Genomic DNA, 21,947 nt, shown 5'->3' on the forward strand with positions numbered 1-21,947 from the left:
CTGCACAGCATACCGGATGTTAGCGGTTAGCATGCTTGAGCCATGTAGGTTAGGGTGAATACCATCTCGCCTGAAAAAGGAGAAATGGTTCCAAAACAGGTTAGAATTATCGATGAAGCCAAAACTGTGTTACCTGCAAGCAGACTGAAGCCAGGGGTGGAGAGAGAGCAGACGGCTAAAATGTCCATATCCACGAGAAACTGTGGGGATCGGGCCAGAGATGAAAACAGACATTCCACTGCTCTTCACAATGTCAAAGAGATGGTTAAAATGCTGTTGAATGATGACAGACTTCCGGCGTGTGACATCGTTTGATCACATGATCCACATGATCACTCTTTTAACTGAAGCTGGGATGGAGTTCAGCAGAGCAGGAAGTTTATCCAGGAGAGCAGGTATGGTGGCTGATGGAAAACATCTCGTCATGACATTAAAATAGCGGACATTCCTGATTATTGAATCACCTACCAGCAAAGTGGTTGGTGAAAACGGTGGACGGGGTGTAGAAGGCTCCTGATTTGTGTTCCCGTGAAGTAGTGGAGGATTCTGCGTTTGGGTTCCTGTGGTGTCGGGGAACTGGAGGGTTTGCCGTGGAGGAGCTCACCTCCTGAGCCAGGGCCGGAGGTCCAGCAGAGTGTGGATGCACAGCATCCTTTAGTATTTTGTGTCGGGCATCAGAGGTTGAAGTCTGGGGGGGTAGAGACTGCTGAGTTTGCTTCTTCCAGACTACAGATGGGATTAGATGGTTGGGAGGGAAGAGGAGGCCTGGAGGAATCAGCTGGTTGTTTCTCAGCAAGTGGAGAGAAGCGGTTTGAAACATTGCGGTCAGGTGGGGGGGTTGGGATCGACCACAGGGGCTCTCCTACGGCCACGTACCACAACCTCTGACCAAAATGAAAATTGGTCAGGAGTAGAGCTGGAAGTCAGATTTCGTGGTGCAGAGGGATCCCAAGCAATGGTGTCTTGGAGTAGGGAGTTTTGCACATCAGTTTTAATACCTCAACTGAAGCCACAAATCCCACATGAGCCAAAATTCAAGAGGCGTGGATGCAGAGCGGGAGCAAAATGGAGAAAGAGGAAATTCAAACCATTTCTTCCATCGATCATAACGGGCAATGTGAGATCACTGGCCGACAAGATGGATGAACTCCAAGTCCTTTTAAGGACTCAGCCAGAGTATCGGCAGTGGAGTATTATGTGTTTCACTGAGACGTGGCTGCAGGACCATATCTCCGACTCCAGCATCTCTCTGCCAGGGTTCCTGACTGTATGAGCAGACAGAGATCTGAAGAGGAGCTGGAGAAGAAAAGGAGGTGGAGTGGCAGTGCTTGTCAACAAAAGATGGTGCCATCCAGGCCATGTTTCAGTGAAATGTCGTTTCTGCAGCCCAGATTTTGAACTCCTGGCAGTAAGTTGTTGCACATATTATTTGCCAAGAGAGTTCACCAGTTTTGTTTTGGCAGCCGTTTATATTCCACCTTCAGCCATTGCTGAAAATGCATGTGATGTCATCAGTTCCGCTGTTGCTAAGCTACAAACCCAGCACCCCAATGCATTTGTGGCTATATCTGGTGACTTTAATCGTGCCTCGCTCTCTGCTACACTTCCAACATTTCAGCAGTTTGTCAGCTGCTCCACCAGAGAAAACAAGACATTGGATTTGTGTTATGCAAATGTAAGGAATGCATACATGTCCAAAACAAGACCTCCTCTAGGACAATCAGATCACAATCTTGTTTTTCTCTGCTCAGAATACAAACCACTTGTTCAGAGGCAACCTGTGACAAGAACTGTGACTACGTTTACATTAGGGCCCGACGGATATATCGGCTGGCCGATATTATCGGCCGATATAGGGGTCATTAACACTATCGGCCAAAAAGACGGCCGATATTGTGCAACCTATCCAGCAGATCGCGCCAGCTTTATGAACTCATGTTGTGTGGCTTCACTCCTCGGGGGGTGGAGCCACCGTCACAGCACACATGCAGCGGAGCAGCAGAAGCTATTCAGCCATGCAGAGATGACGGTGATGAGGAAGTAGGAGGTAAGTCTTCAGTTTTAAGCATATTTGTTGTGTCAGTGGTAAGTTGAACGGTAAAATAAGCAATGACAAAAGTATGTTTCCCCTCAACATGCTTCCTAAGTTTATTGTGTGCCTCGTGGCCTCGGATTGAAAAGTTAACCTGAAAAAATAAAATAAAACTGCCGCAGCATTACGCTCTATGCAGAGCTCACGCTGCTTCCCCTTTTTCTGCTGGCATTTTCCTGGTAGACATTCTGGAATATTCTCAGTCAATTTCCTCCACTCTTCAGCAGTCTTTTCAAACTCACGCGGTTCACCCGCGCCTCGCGAAAAAAATAGTGCAGGCGCCGAAACGATGGCTGCACGGCGCGGGCTGGAGCGCCGAAGCGCTGCAGAATAGGATAACAAGGGCGATGAATGAAGGCGGTCCCCGTTTCGCGGCGCTTCAGCGGCACACGACCGTTGTCGCAGCTGAGGACGGGCGAGTGGGGGTTGGCAACAAAGCAATAAAACCCTGTGCAGGGAGCCCCCCCCCCCCCCCCTCTCCTAGCTGGGAGGGGGGGGGGGGAATACGAGAAAATAAACATTCCTCTCTACAATAGAATAAATCTATTGTATTTTTTCAGCCTTATATTTTACATAAGGCTTATACATTGCCACATACTAGTCATTTAATGTATCTTATTTTTATTTTCCTAATACTGTCGGCTTTGGAAAGGATCAAAACACAAAAGTGTAAAACTCAAAAGTATTTTAATGCCAAAAATCAGGTGACAGAAATAAAAACAGGTAGCTAGGATGCTGAAACCAGCAGAGTATGACTGAAACTGAACCGTATGCACTGAGGAGTGAGAGATGACAGAGGACTAGTTATGAGGAGGAGCTGTGGGTGGGAGCAGAGGACAGCAGGGGAACATGGGAGGAACTATCAATGAAAATATTTTTAAAGAAGAAATAATCCTAAAAGGGAAAGAAGAATAACTAAAAAAAAAACCTGACAACAACAGGAGTAGAAAATTCAGTGGAAGGAAAAAAAAAGACTTGAATACTAAATGAGAAAACCTTAACAGCTGGGGAACCAAACAAAAACAGAGCCATTGGTTTTGAGCCACAATGTCTGATATCATTTATTTACATGATAATTTTTAAACTTTTAAGTATAAAAATGCCACATTTAATGTATTTGACTTTGTCTTGGTATCAACAGATATATAACTGTACTTTTATGCTGATTATTTTATTACAGATGGAAAAAGAGGGCCGTAGTAAGGTGTGGGCCTACTTCACTAAAGATCCATCCGGTGATGTCATCTGCAGCATCTGCTCATCTTCAGTAGTAGTTTGTGTGTTCTGTTGCTTTTGAGATTGCTAAATAAATCTTATTTGCATTACTTGGAAACCCTAGTGAGTTATTGAGACAGTTCTTTGGTGTGTAATATAGAAATAAGTTAGCATCAAAAAGGCAGAGAATGAAGGGTTTAATCTTCAGAACATTTGTATTTATTTTTTTGTGAAGGAGATTCATCGGCCATTATATCGGCTATCTGTCTTTGTTAAAAGTTTTATATCTGTATCTGTCCCAAAAAAAAGCATATCGGTCGGGCTCCTAGTTTACATGCAGCCAATATCCGGGTTATGATCGGGTTAAGGTCGGTATTCGAGTTTCTAAGTTGATCAGAATAACCCGTTTACAAGCATACATAGAAAGAGTTACCCCTAACTTGCATAACCCGATTTAAATGCGGACGTTGGGGTAGCGTCAGGACGTATGGACTAGGTCCAATATGCATCATATTTCGCTGTCTCTGTACTTTCGGCTGTCAACAAAAGACATAATGTTCATACTTTTCACCAGACTGAAGAAGACAGGTTTCCTCGTCACTCCAAAAGTGTGGTGCTGTGCCGTGACTCGCCATGTTGCTCCAAACTTGTTGTTTACTTCCGGTGTTCTGGCACATACAAGACGTCTCGGTACTCAAAAGACCAAGATTCCTTGCAAACAGAGCATGTGCAGAACACACGCTTTGATGGGGATATCCCGGTATGCGTTTACATGACCAAACATTCGGGTTAGAAAAGGGTTAACCCAGATGTAGTAACCGGGTTTTTCCCGGTTATGAGCATATCCGGGTTTCTGGCGGTGTTTACATGGCCGTGCGGAACCGGGTTATTGTGAATATTCGGGTTGATGATTCTCTGCCAAGGATATGAAGAGCACCCCAATGCCATGACTGGATGTGTGACTGACTATATAAACTTCTGTGTGGACAACATCATACCCACCAGTGAGATGCTTTGCTAATAACAAACCCTGGCTCACCAGTGAATTGAAGAATCTGCTAAGTGAGAAGAAAAGAGCATTCAAGGAGGGAGACAGGGATTTAATGAGGAGTATACAAAAGCAACTGAAGATCAAGATCAGAGACAGCAAGGAGGCATACAGGAAGAAGCTGGAGAACAAACTACAGAGGAACAATATCAGAGATGTCTGGTCAGGGATGAAGAAGACACAGGCTTCAAGCAGAGGAAGGATTGCACAGATGGCAGCCTGGACACAGCCAATGAACTGAATAGGGTTGTCACGGTAAGCGATGTAGCGGTAAACCCTGGTAAAAAAGTTGACAATAATAATAACCGTCTTGTTTTTTAAAAAAAATATATCTGTGGATTATCGTGGCTGCGGTGTAGGCGCGGTGACCCTTACCAGCCACCGTATCATCTGCTGAATTTGCTGGTGGCTAGGGATGAGTACCGAATTCGGTACTTTTTAAGGTACCGACCGAATTCCATAGTACCGACCGAGCACCGATTCACGTCATTTCAAACGGTGCCTCGTTTCGGTACCCGTCCTTCATAACGAGAACTTGCCAAGACAGCTGCGCATGTGCAAGAGCGTTATGTCATCGGTCGCTGCGAGCCAGTTGTAAACAGAGCAGCATGGTAGAAAGAACGCACGCTAAAGCTTGGGTCCACTTCACTAAATGTGATGGGTAACTGGGTGATGATGAAACCAGCGACAACGATCTAAGTGAGACATCCTCATCTTAATCTGCTCCGGTAGGTAAATAAAATGTTTAAGATAACGTTAGCTTGATTTGTTAGCTTCCGTTTCACTAATGGTGCGTTCGCTTTCTCCTCGGAACCCCAAATTTCCGACTAGAAGAACATGAACGCGCTCTAAAGTTTGGCTTCACTTTACTAAATGCGACGGGTGATTGGGTGAAGATGAAACCAGCGACAACGATCTAAGTGTGAGGCATCATCGTTTTAATCTGCTCCAGCAGCTAAATAAACTGTTTTAGATAACGTTAGCTTCATATGTTAGCTTCCATTGCCACCATTGTTATCAGCTAATGGTGCGTTCGCTTTCTCCTCGGAAATTCTAACTTCCCAGTAGGAAAAATCAAATGAAAAAGGAGGCAAAAGGAATGAAGATACACAGTAAATTTAGTTCACAGTAAAGATGTTTGCTTCAGTTTAATTATCAGCTTATAAAACTACAAGGACGATGTTAAAATACAAACAGTTGTATGTTATTTATCGTGATATTTATCAAATATGGTTATATATTGAGAAAAATATATATTTAATTATAAAAGAGAATTAAAATATTAAACACTCAAAAGTGTCGAAAATTGGTACCGTTAAGTACCGGTATCGACTCGTAGGTACCGGGAATTAGTACCGGATCGATTCAAATGTCAAAGGTACCCATCCCTACTGGCGGCACACGCGCACTTTGTTGTTTTCATCCAAAACTTTCTTGAAGCTAAAGCTGAAATAATGGTCAAAGGAGGAGACGGCAGCGCTCAGGACATTTATTATCCCTCAGAGAAGACGAAGTATGTGCATTTTTTTGATATTTGAAGAATGCCGAGGGACAGCTGATAGAAGAAGGCTATCCTGTTTGCAGCACATGCAGAAAAAATGTCTGTGAAAGGCAGCAACGCCTCAAATCTCATGACACATCTGCGTGACCATCACCCACAACTCTACAGTCAACGCAAGGCAAGCTAACGTTAGCGTTTTAGCTAAAATGCGTGATCCGAGGATTTGGGTTGAGGGAGAATGCTACGACTCGCTATATAAAGCAGCCGCAGCACCGCTACCTGCATATAAACCGTGTCGCGGACACCGCCATGTTGAAATGACGCTATGCATTACGGGGCTCCCAGGGGCAGATAAGAGTTGGTCTCTCTCCGAGAATAATTATGAATTTAACAACGATTACTGCCTGATGACATTTTCCCACATCTGCAAAGCTCACTGGAAGGACACAAACCGAGGACAATATTTTCCTGATATAGGGTTTATTACTCAAGTAAGGGTAAAAAAGTCTGATTAGAAGGCTACTTGAGTACTGAGTATCATCTGATCTAATATTTTTTAAATGATGACATCAAACAGACAAAAATTAAGAAGTTATGGGCAAATATTGTATTTTAAAGACTAAAGGGAAAAATGTAAACAGATAAACAACATAATTACAAAATAACACATTTTAGGCAAAATTTAGACACAAACTGAGGACAATATTTTCCTGATATACACGGTTTATTTAGCTGTCTGAAAATGTAACACGTTTAAAAAAAATACCGCGATAATACCGAAAACCGTGGTAATTTTGGTCACAATAACCGTGAGGTTAAATTTTCACACCGTGACAACCCTACAACTGAACAAGTTCTTCAATAGGTTTAGTTCAGGAACAAACCCAGCATCCTCCTCGCCTGTCCCCAGCCAATCAGACATCCCATCCTCCTCTGATCCAACATTTTCCTGTCACACACCAGCTCTTTTATCCTCTAACACAGTCATGGACTCTTCTGGTTCTATAAATCTGTCTTCAACCAAGTCAGGAGATGCTGCTGCCCCATTTACCTCCCCCTCACACCTATCTGTCTCTAGAAGTCAGGTGAAGAGGCAGCTGGAGAGACTGAACAGGAACAAGGCTGCAGGTCCAGATGGTGTCAGCCCCAGAGTACTGAAGGTCTGTGCAGAGCACCTCTGTGGGATTCTGCAGCACCTCTTCAACCCCAGCCTGGCCCAGGAGAAGGTTCCAGTCCTGTGGAAGACATCCTGCCTTGTTCCAGTTCCAAAGAAAACTCGCCCATCAGTCAGTGACGACTACAGACCGGTTGCCCTGACATCCCACATCATGAAGGTCCTGGAGAGACTCCTGTTGGTCCACCTGAATAAGCAGACTAGGACATATCAGGACCCGCTGCAGTTTGCTTATCGCCATGGAGTTGGAGTTGAAGATGCCATCATCCAGCTGCTTCAACCAACCCACTCTCATCTGGACAAAGCAGGCACCACTGTCGGTCATGTTCTTTGATGTCTCCAGTGCATTTAACACAATCCAGCCTGATGTACTTTGCCAGAAACTCCAGAAGACACAGGTGGGGGCCTCAACTATCGCTTAGGTCCTTCAATGCCTTTAGCAAGATGCTGCAGATCTTCTACAAGTCTGCTGTTGAGAGTGTAATCTCTTCAGCCATCGTCTGTTGGGGTAGCAGCATCAGAAGCAGGGACCTGAAAAGGCTCAACAGCCTAATAAAAAAGGCTGGTTCTGTTCTGGGGACGACTGTGGAACCGCTGGAGGAGATGATGCAAAGAAGGATTCTCCAGAGAATCAAGAAAATGATGGACAACCCTGAGCATTTTCTTCACAAGACTGTCCAACAACGGAAGAGTGTCTTCAGTCAGAGGCTTCTTCAGTTTGGCTGCAACACTGACCGCTACTGGAGATCCTTCCTGCCAACAGCCATTGTAATATACAACACCTCTTTGATGACTTGATTATTATTATTATTCTGAGCTACTACAGCAATCAGTTTCCCTCTGGGATTAATAAAGTATTATTGAACTGAATTGAGGCTTTAGATCCTGATCGGCGCTCCATCTGGTGCAACCCAAGCTTGCCTTACCACTGTGGGGAGCAGAGCTTTCAGTCGCTCTGCCCCACGACTCTGGAAATCACTTCCTCCTCCCATTAGAAATATTGACTCTTTTAAGCTATTTAAATCAGACATGAAAACCCGCCTATTCAAGCTAGCATATTCCCTTTAATATGCAGTCTTAGAGTAAATGTTAGTACATGCTTCTATTGTTCTTTATTTTATCTTTGTAAGGTGTCCTTGGGTCTGAGAAAGGTGCCCTCAAATAAAAATGTACTATTATTATTAATAGTATCTTCATCACATACTGGTCGAATTACGTCTCCACATTTGACCCATCTCCAGAAGGAGCAGTGGCTGCGCTCGGGAACTATTTGGAGGTTTAACTCCCCAATCCAAGCCCTTGAAGCTGAGTTTAGTGGCATTTAAACCATGCCCAGTTGGCACTAAGGGTCCTAATGTGTGCCAAGAAAACATCCCCCACACCATTACACCTCCACCACCAGCCTGCACAGTGGTAACAAGGCATGATGGATCCATGTTCTCATTCTGTTTACGCCAAATTCTGACTCTACCGTCTGAATGTCTCAGCAGAAATGGAGACTCATCAGACCAGGAAACATGTTTACAGTCTTCAACTGTCCAGTTTTGGTGAGCCGGTGCAAACTGTAGCCTCTTTTTCCTGTTTGTAGTGGAGATGAGTGGTACCTACCCGGTGGGGTCTTCAGCTGTTGTAGCACATCCGCCTCAAGGTTGTGCGTGTTGTGGCTTCACAAATGCTTTGCTGCGTTCCTCGGTTATAACAAGGGTTAGGGTCTTCTATCAGCTTGAATCAGTCGGCCCGTTCTCCTCTGACCTCTAGCATCAACAAGGCATTTGGCCCACAGGACTGCCGCATACTGGAAGTTTTTCCCTTTTCACACCATTCTTTGGAACCAGCAGTAGCTCAACAGGTTGAGCGGGTTGTCCAGTAATCGGAAGGTTGCCGGTTCGATCCCGGCTCCGGACAGAGAATTCTGCTGTTGTGTCCTTGGGCAAGACACTTAACCCACCTTGCCTGCTGGTGGTGGTCGGAGGTGGCGCCAGTGCTCGGCAGCCTCGCCTCTCATCCCCACCAGTGTATGAATGTGTGTGTGAATGGATGAATGATACACTGTAGTGTAAAGCGCTTTGGAGTCCTTACTCTGAGAGGCGCTATACAAGTGCAGATCATTTATCATTATCATTTAAACCCTAGAAGTGGTTGTGGGTGAAAATCCCAGTAACTGAGCAGATTGTGAAACACTCAGACCGACCCGTCTGGCACCAACAACCATGCCACGCTCAAAATAGCTTAAATCACCTTTCTTTCCCATTCTGACCTTCAGTTTGGAGTTCAGGAGATGGTCTTGACCAGGACCACGCCCCTAAATGCATTGATGCAACTGCCATGTGATTGGTTGATTAGATAATTGCATTAAGGAGAAGTTGAACAGGTGTTCCTAATAATCCTTTAGGTGAGAGTAAGTGTGAATGTGAAGTTCCATCGATCGGTAATTCACATCATGCTTCTGTGTTTCCTACAGATGTTCAACAGCTGGTGCTGGTTAAAGAAGAAGCTCCTGAGGAACAGAGTACAGGTGAGGACCAGAAAGACCCAGAACACGTCCACATGAAGGAGGAACAAGAAGAAAACTGGACCAGTCTGGAGGGAGAGCAACTCCATTTGAAGGAGAAAACTGATGCTGCCAGGTTTCCATTCACACTGGCTTCTATAAAGAGTGAGGATGATGAAGAGAAACCTCTGTTCTCACAGCTTCATCAGCAGCAAGTAGAAGTCAACGATGTCCAAACCAAAGGTAATCAGCGTATCGTAAATATGTATGTAAAGAAATGTATTCATAAAAGAACTAGACATAAAACAGAAGAATAAAGACAAGAAGTTAATCAGTGTTAGTAATCAGACTTATATGTGATGTACCACAGAAGGAAGTAGTGGTTAGTATTGTAAACTTCAATCAGAAATGAACCTAAATCAGTTAAAAATGTGTACTAGTTCTAACAGTTAGTGGAGTTCCTCACTTTTAACTGTTATGAACTCGGCCATAGAGCTATAGAGACCAGCCGCATGACCTCAACCAAGTCTACCACGTCTGTACGTTATGTTTAGACACGAATTCTATACACACACACACACACACACACACGCACACACACACACACACACACACACACACACACACACACGCACACACACACACACACACACACACACACACACACACACACACACACACACACACCAGAACTTGTGTGACGTGAAACAGAGACCCGAGGGAGAGCTGATGGAAAATTCACCCCCTTTTGGTGCGATTCGAGTTGGGTAATCAGATTTATGGGTGGTGGTGTCATCCAGATGTGTGGAACCCTTGTGAGGTTTGATTTGGTTCCTGTGGACCCACCTATAGACGGGATCTTTCTTACTTTTGGTGATCTTGGTCTGATACACGACCGGAGAGTTTTTCAGTGACCTGGTATGGACCTGACCACTTAGGCAAAAGTGTCTCAGCTAGTGTTAGGGATGTTATCCATAATCCAACACCTGCAGCTACGAGAAAAGGAGACACTGACTACGTATACATGCAGCCAATATCCGGGTTATTATCGGGTTAAGGTCGGGATTCGGGTTTCTGAGTTGATCAGAATAACCCGTTTACAAGCATAAATAGAAAGAGTTACCTCTAACTTGCATAACCCGATTTAAATGCGGACGTTGGGGTAGCGTCACGACGTGTGGACTACGTCCAGACGCCATATGCGTCATTTCCGGTTCTTCTTGTTCCGGTATCCGTGAAAACAACAACATGTTTCCCAGTTCGGAAGAGTTAGTGACCGCGTTTGTTTGCGCTTTAGTTTCCTCGTCACTCCAAAAGTGTGGTGCTGTGCCGCGGCTCGCCATGTTGCTCCCAACTTGTTGTTTACTTCCGGAGTTCTGGCGCGTACAAGACGTCTCGCTACTCAAAAGACCAAGATTCCTTGCGAACAGAGCATGTGCAGAACACACGCTTTGATGGGGATATCCCGGTATGCGTTTACACGACCAAACATTCGGGTTAGAAAAGGGTTACCCCAGGTGTAGTAACCGGGTTTTTAAAACCCGGTTATGAGCATATCCGGGTTTCTGGCGGTGTTTACATGGACCTGCGGAACCGGGTTATTGTGAATATTCGGGTTTTAAACGGGTTACTGGCTGCATGTAAACGCAGTCAATTAAGCAGACAAGTCATCAGATTGCAATCAGGGGCAGAAGCTCAAGGCAACGGCCAAGAGAACCTGTCCTGAGTTTATTTATACAAGAACAAACGATAAGAGAGTGTGTGTGTGTGTGTGTGTGTGTGTGTGTGTGTGTGTGTGTGTGTGTGTGTGTGTGTGTGTGTGTGTGGGTTTCTGAGTGAATGAGAATGCTTTCAGGCATAGAGCAACACATTCAGTTAATAGGGTCAATGATCAAGAAATAATAAAACATACATTTTCTGTAACAGCCAGTTTACCAGAGGTGACTTCTGTCTGACCAGACTTAGGAGCAAAGTTGTAGAACCAGGCCTCACCACCTACGTTGGCCCTACGTTCACGTTCACCTACCTTCCTGCCCTCAGCTGATTTCTCCAGATTTGTCTGTGCAAAAGAAAAAGCTGCAGGCAGATGGTTCTTCAAGTCTTGTAATACAGCTCGTTGGTGTAAGCTGGAGCAGCAGTGCACCGAACTGATTGATACAGCAGGTGAAGCGGCAGGGTCATCTGTCTGCCCGTCATCAGCCTGTAGACTCATGATGAGTGGCCCGTATGGCCATAAGGACCAACAGAAGCTTCACACCCAGTCTCTGTGATTGGAGGACACGCATTTCTTTAACATGCTGACAACCGTTCGGTTCATCCTTTCAACTTGGCCAGATGGTGCGGTGCACCTGTTGTGTTGTTGTGAGACGTGAACGTAGTAGAAGACAAGGGGCGTGGCGTGAACGTGCGGACGCGAGCAAAGACAGACCTGTGGATCTGCCACATCGTCATCAACATCCTCGCTATCTGCCTCAGACTCCGGCTGTGAGTCTCCGCCCACTTCCTCTGCTTCCAGTCCAAAAAACAGCCGTACTATCTGAACTGCCTGGTGGACATTTATCCTTTTCATCATCCTTTATATAAGCCTAATAAACGCCTACTAACTGCAGAGACCATATATCTGTCCGGATCGCTCCAAAATATGAAGTTTACCGTCAATATCTAATTGTTGCTACTCCGTCCGTGCCACTCCATCCCCCGCGAAGCGGCAGCTTTTTGTGCACATCTCGTTACTCGTGCAGCCTTCCTCTCTCTCGCAGCTACGTAATGATGCTTTTTATCAGCTGAACATGTGAGACTTCCACCGACAGCAAAAGGATCTCATGTTTTTGTGGGGTTTTTCATGTTCACAAGCACGTTCCCTCTCACGGATTAGAATAGAAAACTTTATTTGTCAATTTCTTCAAATGTGCTTGTCATACAAAGGAATTGAAATTACATTTCACACTGTCCCTTGCGTAGACACTGACAACATAAAGTGCAGATGCACAACAAAAACAGCCCTAACAATAAGGTAATATTAAATAGGTAACAGGATAGACGAGACCTAACCTATAATCAAATACATTAAATAAGGTGTTCCAACAGTATTCCCTGGAAGTAGTATACTAGTCTACTTGAGGTAGTCCCATGTTGTGGTAGTTAGGGGTTTATGTTTTAATGCAGCATAAGACTATAGCCGCAGTAATAGTAATATAAGTAAATAGCGCTAAAAATATACTAAAAATATATAGCAGCAGGTGTGTTGTTTCCAGTCAGGAATGTTTCCCAGTTCTTGGTTCAACGAGTATTTCCTTGTTGGAAAGTGTGCGTGGATGGGGGGTAGGGGGTGTAGGGTCCAGTCTGTCTTCCTATACTCCTGTCACACTGGTGGTTCTGCTGGCTGGGAGCCGGGAGGGAAGAGAGTTCAGCAGTCTCACAGCCTGGTGGACGAAGCTGTTGGTGAGCCTGGTAGTGCGGGAGCGGAGACTTCTGTATCTCTTTCCAGAGGGCAGGAGGCTGAACAGACAGTGCGCAGGGTGGGTGGCATCGTTGACAAATGTGATGGCTTTGCGGGTGAGGCGAGTGGTGTAAATGTCTTGCAGGGAGGGGAGTGGTCCAGATTTATTTAGCAGATCTCAAAAACAACAAAACACTCAAACATAAACACATCACAGCATAAATCTAACTTTCACGTTTTTTCTTGTAAACAGTGGTTTCCACAAATACATTTTAACTTAAAGGAACATTCCACCACTCAGTAAAACTGTGTCTTGTTAAGATTCCCCAGTTGGTTTTCTTAGTTTAGCATAAAACAATGTACGTGAATTCACATACATTATAGTGTTTTTTATGTAGGTGAATGCAGGCCTTCCCTTCCATTGCTTCATGCTAAAACAACTGGTTACAACATGTTTTTTCTGACTTGGCTAACTCTGGGGAATCTAACAACACACACAAATTTAGGGACAGAAGATCCCTATAAGAATATTAAAATAATAAAAATGCAGCAATAAATAAAACTTAATACTTGTGCTTTGTAACAAAGTAACACTCTGGAAGTGAACTTGGTGAACTTATTCACCCTGGACAGGAAATAATTGCACATAAGAAACATAAATAAGAATAAAGAAATAAATAAAAAGTTCCAAAACAATTATTTGTGTTCAAAGTTCAAAGGAGTGGTGCCACACAACATGAGTTCACACCTGGCGCCATCTGCTGGATAGGTAGTGCAATATCGGCCTTATCGGCCATCTTTTTGGACGATAGCCGATACTGTTAATGACCCCTATATCAGCCGATAATATCGGCCGGTCGATTTATCAGTTGGGCCCTAATGGAAACAGCCATCCGTAGTGAAGTCTCTTTAAACCAGAAGCAACCTTTGACACGCCGTCAAGGTTGTTGCAAAGCTGACACAGCAAACGGTTCCTGCAGGACAAAGCTGATATTGTTCCAACTCTTAAGAGTCTAAACGCAAACGGTTCCATCCAACCTGTGTGCCTGGCGACATCTCTGGACTGGAGAAGTTGGTGCTGTGGTCAATCTACTGGACCTGGGTGTCTAGAGGTTTTCCGACCTCGATGACCTCCGGATCCGCGAAGAGGGTCTCCGAGAAGGGTGAGGTAGAACACAGTGTGATTGCGTCTGATGCTTTTTGATAATAATCAACTTCATAGCTTAATGCAAACCAAATTCTTTCCCTTTTACACCCTAAACTCAGTTCTCCTAGGTACGGAAGTTCTCATAACATCATATTCACACATAGGCACCATATACCACATCTCCTCCATCTAGATTCATCCGTCACGTAAATATTAGTTAAAGGCAGGGTACGTAATTTTAAATGTGAAATAACTTTAAAAATGTTTAATTTTGACCATCTGACCTAGTTTTATTTAAAAAAGTAAATAATCTCTAATATTTCAATTTTCTCCTAAGTCCCTCCCCTGCCCTGTAGAGCTCAGCCAATATTTCTGCAAGCCTAACGCGTTGACCAATAGCGCTGCATTACCACCAGGGGCAGCTGTCAATCATCGAGAACGAGCATTAGATCTCAGCGTGCACAACAGTGTCACGCGCCTCACTCGGCTTAGAGAGGACCGCAGAAACATGGAGCAACAAACCCCCAAATTACAAATTCCTTGACTGCCTTCCACATCTCAAAAAACATTTAAAACATTTAAAAGGTCTTTTTCAAAAGTGGCTGTAAGACGTTTAAGACAGTTGAGTCAAATTTACATTGGAGATTGTTTTAAACGATGGGAGAGATTTTCGTGATCTACACGGCCTGAAAACGGATGAAGAGTTGGCAAAGTATCTTTTAGACAGGTAAGTTATTTATTGTTTTTCGGATAAATTTACTTAAAATGTTTCTTTCACTGAAAGAAGTAATAGAGCAATCAAGCTTTGTATGCTTGGTGTCCTATTGGCTAATGTAGCATTAGCTTGAATGCTAAGTCGACATGAATCGATGCTAGTCGAACTATTTATGCTTTATTTGGAAGAAGTTTGAGTAACGAAAGGGGATTTTAGTTTTTTTTTATATGGGAGCTAATGCTTAGTGTGGCGTTTAACTATAGGCCGTATCAGTGTATTGTTTTAAGCTCTTGTATATGACTTCAGCGTTAGCGGGGTTCAGGTAGCATCTTGAACGCTGAATTAGATGTTTACACTTTCCTGAGCTGCGTGTTTGATTAAAATGAGTAATCAGCAGCTCATGTAGCACTTGTAGAAGTCTGAGGAGATGATTCAGCAGTTAGAATTAGGTGTGATTGATCAGGAACGTATCCAAAACCTTACGTTTCCATTAGCACTGAAAGCCTTATTGTGCTAACCTGGGTGGGCCACGTGTACAGATTACTGTCTGATTTTGCGGTCTTACCTACGTGAAAACTCCATATTAAAATAAAAGGAATGATAATCAGCTCGTGCAGAAATCTGTGAAGGCTGGGGAGACTTGCTTAGCTTGTGATCACTAATTTTTGGGCTTTGTTTTTTACGGTCATCAGTCCAAATATGAAGCATCAACATCTACACCATTGAAGCGCCAACTGTGTATTTCTCCAACACCAGTGCCAGCTCTGTCTAGCATTCATGGAGAATCATCTGAAAGGTAAATAGCTGCGTAAAAACCTCTACCAGGAATATTATAATTTTGCCTCTGTTTGTTTTAAGTTAGTGGTGGATTATTTTGAAAAAATTCTAGAAATGGGATAATGAATCACTATAAAAAATGTATAGAAATAAATAGTAAAACTACATTTTATATAGCGCCTCTCAAGATAAAACTCTTGAGGCGCTTCACAACAACAAAATTAAAAATATTTGAAAAAATTATATTTTTATTTCAAAGTTTATGAGAAAAAAAATAACACAATTGTGTTTTTCAAATGTAAAGAGAGAGACAGGAAATTATTTGTAAAGAAGGAATTCAGTGGATACAGAGAAATGCGTAATAAGTCGAGTGAGAAAAATAAGGAGAGGGTGATGACGGCCAATAGACGAGGTCTATTACCTTCAAAATGACAAAATATGTATCGATTCTAATCATATTCTTGTGCTTGTATTTTATTTTCATGGGGATGATAATTTGGAGGAGGAGATGGAACAAGGTGAAACTGAAAATGAAGGATCTTCACAAATGTAAGTACAAGGTTGTATCTGTATACGACTGTCATATTTGTCAGGAAAAGTAAACAATAATTACTTTTGTAGGTTATCTTGTGTGGGAATTGAAGCAAACACTGACGAGGAAGAGTACAATATTCAAATCTCTGTGTAAGTATTCAGATGTTAATAAAATGTGTCTAATTTTCCATACTAAAAACTTTTTTTTGTATATTCAGGTTGGAGTCATCAGATGACACATGGTCACCAGAGAACCAGAAGTTGATTCTTGAGGACTACGCACCTTAGTTTTCCGAGTCGTGGCGAAAATGACGTCACACATCTCCGTGAGCTCTGTCCTCAAGACTGCTCTTTCTTCTCTGCTCCACGGACCACAGGCCGCGGTGGAGGAACAGCTGTTATCTTTAAGAAACACTTTTCGTGCCAAATTATATCCTCAAACTCCTACAGCTCATTCGAGATGATCATGATTAAAATTGGTCGAGTTCAACCAGTTTATGGAATTCTGGTCTATCGCCCACCTGGATCTACTTCATCCTTCCTGTCTGACTTTCAGGATCTCCTATCTTCAACTGTTAAACTAGACAGGATAATCATTGTTGGAGATTTCAACATCCATGCTGAGGATCTATCTAGCTGCTCCACCAGGGAGTTCCTAAACATGATGAACTCTTTTAACTTCTCTCAACACGTGTCTGGTCCCACTCACAGAGCAGGCCACACCCTGGATCTGGTCTTTTCCTACGGACTTCTTGTTGATAAGCTGCAGATACATGATGTTGTGTTCAGTGACCATAAGTCATTTTATTTTCATATTAACTTAAATTCTGAATCTCTTTTACCAGTCTCTGCTAAGCAACGACGTATTATCAACAGTTCTACCATTTTAAATTTCTCCTCCCTCTTTGACTTTGTACCTCCTTCCTCTGATGACGTAGAGCTCCTTACCAACTCATTTAATGATCACTGCCTCAAAATTCTAGATCAGGTCGCCCCTTACAAAACCAGCCGCAGTTCCAGTTCCTCCAGTTCACCCTGGCTGAATAACCAGATTCTTGATCTTAGACGCTCCTATAGAAAAGCGGAATGACGGTGGAAGAGGACAGGTCTGGTTGTTCATCGTGAATATTTTAAAGAACTTCTCGAGTCATACAACAAAGCTGTAGAAAATGCCAGGTCTTCTTTCTTCAGCAACCTCATATGTCAAAATAAGAATAATCCTAAGGTTTTGTTTGATACCATCTCCAGCATCGTGTCTTCTCCTCCGCAGCAGGCTCAGCTATCTTCAGCTCATGACTGTAACAGATTTCTCCACTTTTTTGAAAACAAGGTGCTGAATCTGAGATCCAGCATTCCACCAGCCCTCGGCCCCTCAGTGCTCCGAGTCTTTCACCTCCTCCTCCCCAATTACACTAAATGACTTAACCTCAATAATCAGTCAGATGAAATTTTCATCATGCTCTTCAGATATCTTAACTCCCTCTGTTTTAGTCGGGTCCCTTGCCTCTATCAGTCCATCTCTGTTGACTATAATCAACAGCTCACTGAGCCAAGGCTGTGTTCCATCTTACTTTAAAAATGCAGTAGTGACTCCTCTCTTAAAGAAACCCAACCTTGACGCCAGCTCCACCAGTAACTTTAGGCCCATTTCTGAGCTACCTGTCATCAGCAAAGTACTTGAGAAGGTTGTTGAAACCCAACTCAGATCCTGGTTTTCTAAGTCAAAGATCTCTGACCACTTCCAGTCTGGCTTTCTGAAGCAGCACTCAACCGAGACTACTCTAGTAAGGGTGCATAATGACCTCCTGATGGCTGCTGATGCAGGGAAATGCTCTGTCATGGTCCTGCTAGACCTCAGTGCAGCTTTTGACACTGTAGACCACAACGTTCTACTAAACAGGTTAAATGCCCTGGCTGGGATTTCAGGTTCTGCTCTAGACTGGCTCTCTTCCTATCTCACTAACAGAACATTCACAGTGAAGTCAGAAACCTTCTCTTCAGATACTGCCTCTCTTAACATGCGGGGTCCCACAAGGTTCAGTTCTAGGGCCTCTACTATTCGCATTCTATAGTCTTCCCCTAGCTGGCATTATTCAGTCTTACACAGACATCTCCTACCACATCTACGCTGATGATATACAGCTCTATATGTCCTTTATGCCACACCAGTTGGAGAGGCTGGCCACACTTGTACTCTGCCTGACCCAGATCAGTAACTGGCTGTCCAGCAACTTTCTTGTCCTCAATGCTAGCAAGACAGAGACCCTGATCTCTGCACCCCCAGAACTTCAGCCAAAAATCGAGCAACAAATTGCCTCTTTTTGCCCATCAGCCAAGGCCAACATTAGAAACCTAGGAGTTATTTTTGATCCAGCTTTAAGTTTAGACTCACACGTCAAAACCATCTCCCGCTCTTGTTTCTTTCAACTGAGAAACATTTCAAAAGTCCGTAAACTGGTTTCTACTGCAGATCTGGAAAAAATCATCCATGCCTTTGTGTCATCACGCTTAGACTACTGTAACGCTCTTTTTACTGGTCTCAGCAAAGCCTCCCTCTCACGCCTTCAAGCCATCCAAAATGCAGCAGCCAGACTCCTAACCAAATCCAGCAGACGAGCTCACATCACTCCAGTTTTACAGTCCCTCCACTGGCTCCCGGTAGAATATAGAACACAGTTTAAAGTTTTAGTCCTGACCTATAGAGCTCTTAACAGCCAGGCTCCAAGCTACCTATCTGAGCTTTTATCCCCACACACCACCTCTCGGAACCTTAGATCCACATCTGAAAACCTCCTGGCTGTTCCTCGAACCAGACTGAAAACCAAAGGGGACAGGGCCTTTCAGACTATTGCACCCAGACTTTGGAACAGTCTGCCTTCAAATCTCTGTCTCTCTAACACTGTAGAGGTCTTTAAAAACCATCTAAAAACTCACCTTTTCATCCAGGCGTTCCCTCCCTAAATGTTTCAGAATGATGGCTTTGTTCGGGTTCACACCTTCACTTTGTTTATACTCATGATTTTATTTTCTACTTTATCACTGCTATTGTTTTTCTGATGTGTTTATTGGTTAGAGGTATTTGCCCTGATCTTTAACATGTTGTACAGCGCTTTGTGATTTATATCTGTGAAAGGCGCTTTATAAATAAACTTTTACTTACTTACTTACTTACCTATGGACTCGCGGTGATGGTAAAATAAAACATTATCTGCCTTACATCTTCCACACAATAGTCTATTGCTGATTGAGTTTATTTTTTATTTACAGGTAAAACTTTGCCACAGACATAGGTGTTGGGGGAGGCATGAGAAAACCCAAAACATTATTTTTGTGTTTCCTGTTTTTTTTTTTTTTTTTTTTTTGAAAATAAAGATATATTTTGAGGAAATAAGGACTAATAATTTAAAAATGTATGTAAAATGCTGGAGGTAGACAAAAGTTTTTGTTGTTGTGCAGCAGTTTAACATTTATGGTATTTTTACAAATAACACAGAGTTGTGCTTTAGAACACTTTGTTAGAGCATCAAACAAAAATATATCAAAAACAAACTGATGTAAAATATTAAATATATACAATTATTTACAATCATCTTGGAATAAAACCAGTGTAGTTACCATTGGGGTCAGAGAATTTTCCCCTTATCCTCCAGACCACACAGCTTGGGATTACTACTCTGCGCCCTCCACCAAGTTTTCCATGCTGCCATGCTACAAATTGTCTGTAAGCTGCATGGTGGAACTGTCTGTTGTCCTCACCAGGCTCCGGGTCATCATAAACCGCTCGAAACTCATTCCACAATGTTCTGGCCAGGCGAAGAACACTATTTTGCAGAATAAACTCCTCCATGTGTGTTACAGTTGAAATACATGTCTGGGGAGGCTGTTGGCAGCATTTATTTTCCAGATCAGTTGGCATCTCTGCAGTGGGAGCATACACACCATGAAGGTTGATTGGATGTTGGAGGTGTTGTGGCAGGTGGACCAGAGAGGGCAAGTACATCAAAGAGAACACCAAGGTCTCTGTCCAGCACCATGGTAAGGACGTCAATAGCCTGCTGAGGGTTCAGGTTCTTTATGCGTTGCTACAAAAGTGGAAAGAGAAACTCGAGGAATATCTTCATCTCCAAGGTCCACAGCTGAGTGTCTCGCACTTCTTCGGCCTCTAGAAGCACCACGGCATCTGGATGCACCACGGCTTTGAGATGATGGTGGGCATCTCCTTTTTGCACCATGTCTTGAGGATGCAATGGGAGGTTCAAACTCTTCCTCAGAGGATTCCTCAATCACTGAACTCTAATTTGTATTAGAATAAAAAAAATTATACTAATATAAAAAGTACTCTTGCATATTAATCAATTTTGACACAGATCAGGTTTACATCTAGTCCAAATTTGGGCTAAACCAACAATAAACAGAAACCCTATGAAAACAACCATGATTATAGGAGGACTACACAGAATGCAGTGTTTATTCGTGATTTCTACATAAATTATTTATATGCTTTGAAATATTCATCCCATCTTGAATGGCAAAGCAATTAAAAATAAGCTAATTACTCGTAATAAAATGCTAACAATTTGATAGGATTCATTTTATTTACAATATAGATTGTCAACTGTTACTGGTATTTTAAAATATATTTATAGATATTCTTCATAAAATGCCTTTTGTAAACAGTAAGTGTTTAATGTGCTGGTTAAAAACAACTTTCTTACCTCAGATTACTCCATTGCTAACACTAGCTCAGCACTATTATGAAGAAGCAATGCTCTAGTGTTGACTCGGCTTTTCCTGCGCGTGCACATTAGGAGGCGTGGCTTTCAATTCTTTCAGGAAAGGCGGGGGAGTGTGCAACAGCCGTTCGAATTTAAAAGTCTCCTCCTCCTCACCCTGCCGGTGTCATCTTATGGACCCTGCCTTTAACTTGTCATGTTTTAATTGTTTGGAAAATAAATTCTTACTTTTTAAAACCCTGACTCTTTCCTTGAATCAAAACAAAGTGTTTACAATCCCTGACTAAACAACGAATCCTAGAATCTTCTGATTTAACCTGCACAGTGGTAATAAGGCATGATGGATCCATGTTCTCATTCTGTTTACGCCAAATTCTGACTCCACCATCTGAATGTCTCAGCAGAAATGGAGACTCATCAGACCAGGCAACATTTTTCCAGTCTTCAACTGTCCAGTTTTTGTGAGCCGGTACAAATTGTAGCCTCTTTTTCTTATTTGTAGTGGAGATGAGTGATACCCGGTGGGGTCTTCTGCTGTTGTAGCCCATCTGCCTCAAGGTTGTGCGTGTTGTGTCTTCACAAATGCTTTGCTGCGTTCCTCGGTTGTAACGAGTGGTTATTTCAGTCAAAGTTGCTCTTCTATCAGCTTGAATCAGTCGGCCCATTCTCCTCTGACCTCTAGCATCAACAAGGCATTTGGCCCACAGGACTGCCGCATACTGGATGTTTTTCCCTTTTCACGCCATTCTTTGTAAACCCTAGAAGTGGTTGTGGGTGAAAATCCCAGTAACTGAGCAGATTGTGAAATACTCAGACCGGCCCGTCTGGCACCAACAACCATGCCACGCTCAAAATAGCTTAAATCACCTTTCTTTCCCATTCTGACCTTCAGTTTGGAGTTCAGGAGATGGTGTTGACCAGGACCACGCCCCTAATTGCACTGATGTAACTGCCATGTGATTGGTTGATTAGAAAATTGCATTAAGGAGAAGTTGAACAAGTGTTCTTAGTAATCCTTTAGGTGAGAGTAAGTGTGAATGTGAAGTTCCATCGAACGGTAAGACATATGTTTCTGTGTTTC

At 43.2% G+C, this 21,947-nt stretch overlaps 2 protein-coding genes across 4 annotated transcripts in view; both read left to right on the forward strand.

Moving 5' to 3' along the window:
- Positions 1-21,947, forward strand: part of LOC107395161 (oocyte zinc finger protein XlCOF6) — a 34,257-nt gene that overhangs the window by 2,084 nt on the left and 10,226 nt on the right. For both annotated transcript variants that reach the window (XM_070548477.1, XM_054737577.2), the window contains exon 3: positions 9,492-9,764. In XM_070548477.1, coding sequence (XP_070404578.1) covers positions 9,492-9,764 — 273 coding nt within the window. The remainder of the gene's footprint in view (positions 1-9,491; positions 9,765-21,947) is intronic.
- Positions 11,349-21,920, forward strand: LOC139066248 (uncharacterized). 2 transcript variants are annotated; one of them, XM_070548675.1, is made up of 4 exons: positions 11,349-15,618; positions 16,102-16,148; positions 16,221-16,283; positions 16,352-21,920. In XM_070548675.1, exon 4 carries the CDS (start codon positions 18,282-18,284, stop codon positions 19,092-19,094), a length of 813 nt encoding a protein of 270 aa, XP_070404776.1. In that variant the 5' UTR covers positions 11,349-15,618; positions 16,102-16,148; positions 16,221-16,283; positions 16,352-18,281; the 3' UTR covers positions 19,095-21,920. The 2 variants fall into 2 exon arrangements, with proteins under 2 accessions (XP_070404776.1, XP_070404777.1); XM_070548676.1 differs by having other exon boundaries at positions 16,105-16,148.

This window comes from Nothobranchius furzeri, chromosome 2, assembly GCF_043380555.1.
Source record: "Nothobranchius furzeri strain GRZ-AD chromosome 2, NfurGRZ-RIMD1, whole genome shotgun sequence".
NCBI lineage: Eukaryota > Metazoa > Chordata > Actinopteri > Cyprinodontiformes > Nothobranchiidae > Nothobranchius > Nothobranchius furzeri.

Bases quoted from the DNA above. Each gene is read 5' to 3' on its own strand.
- LOC139066248 (XM_070548675.1), top strand. From the start codon at position 18,282: ATGTCCTTTATGCCACACCAGTTGGAGAGGCTGGCCACACTTGTACTC.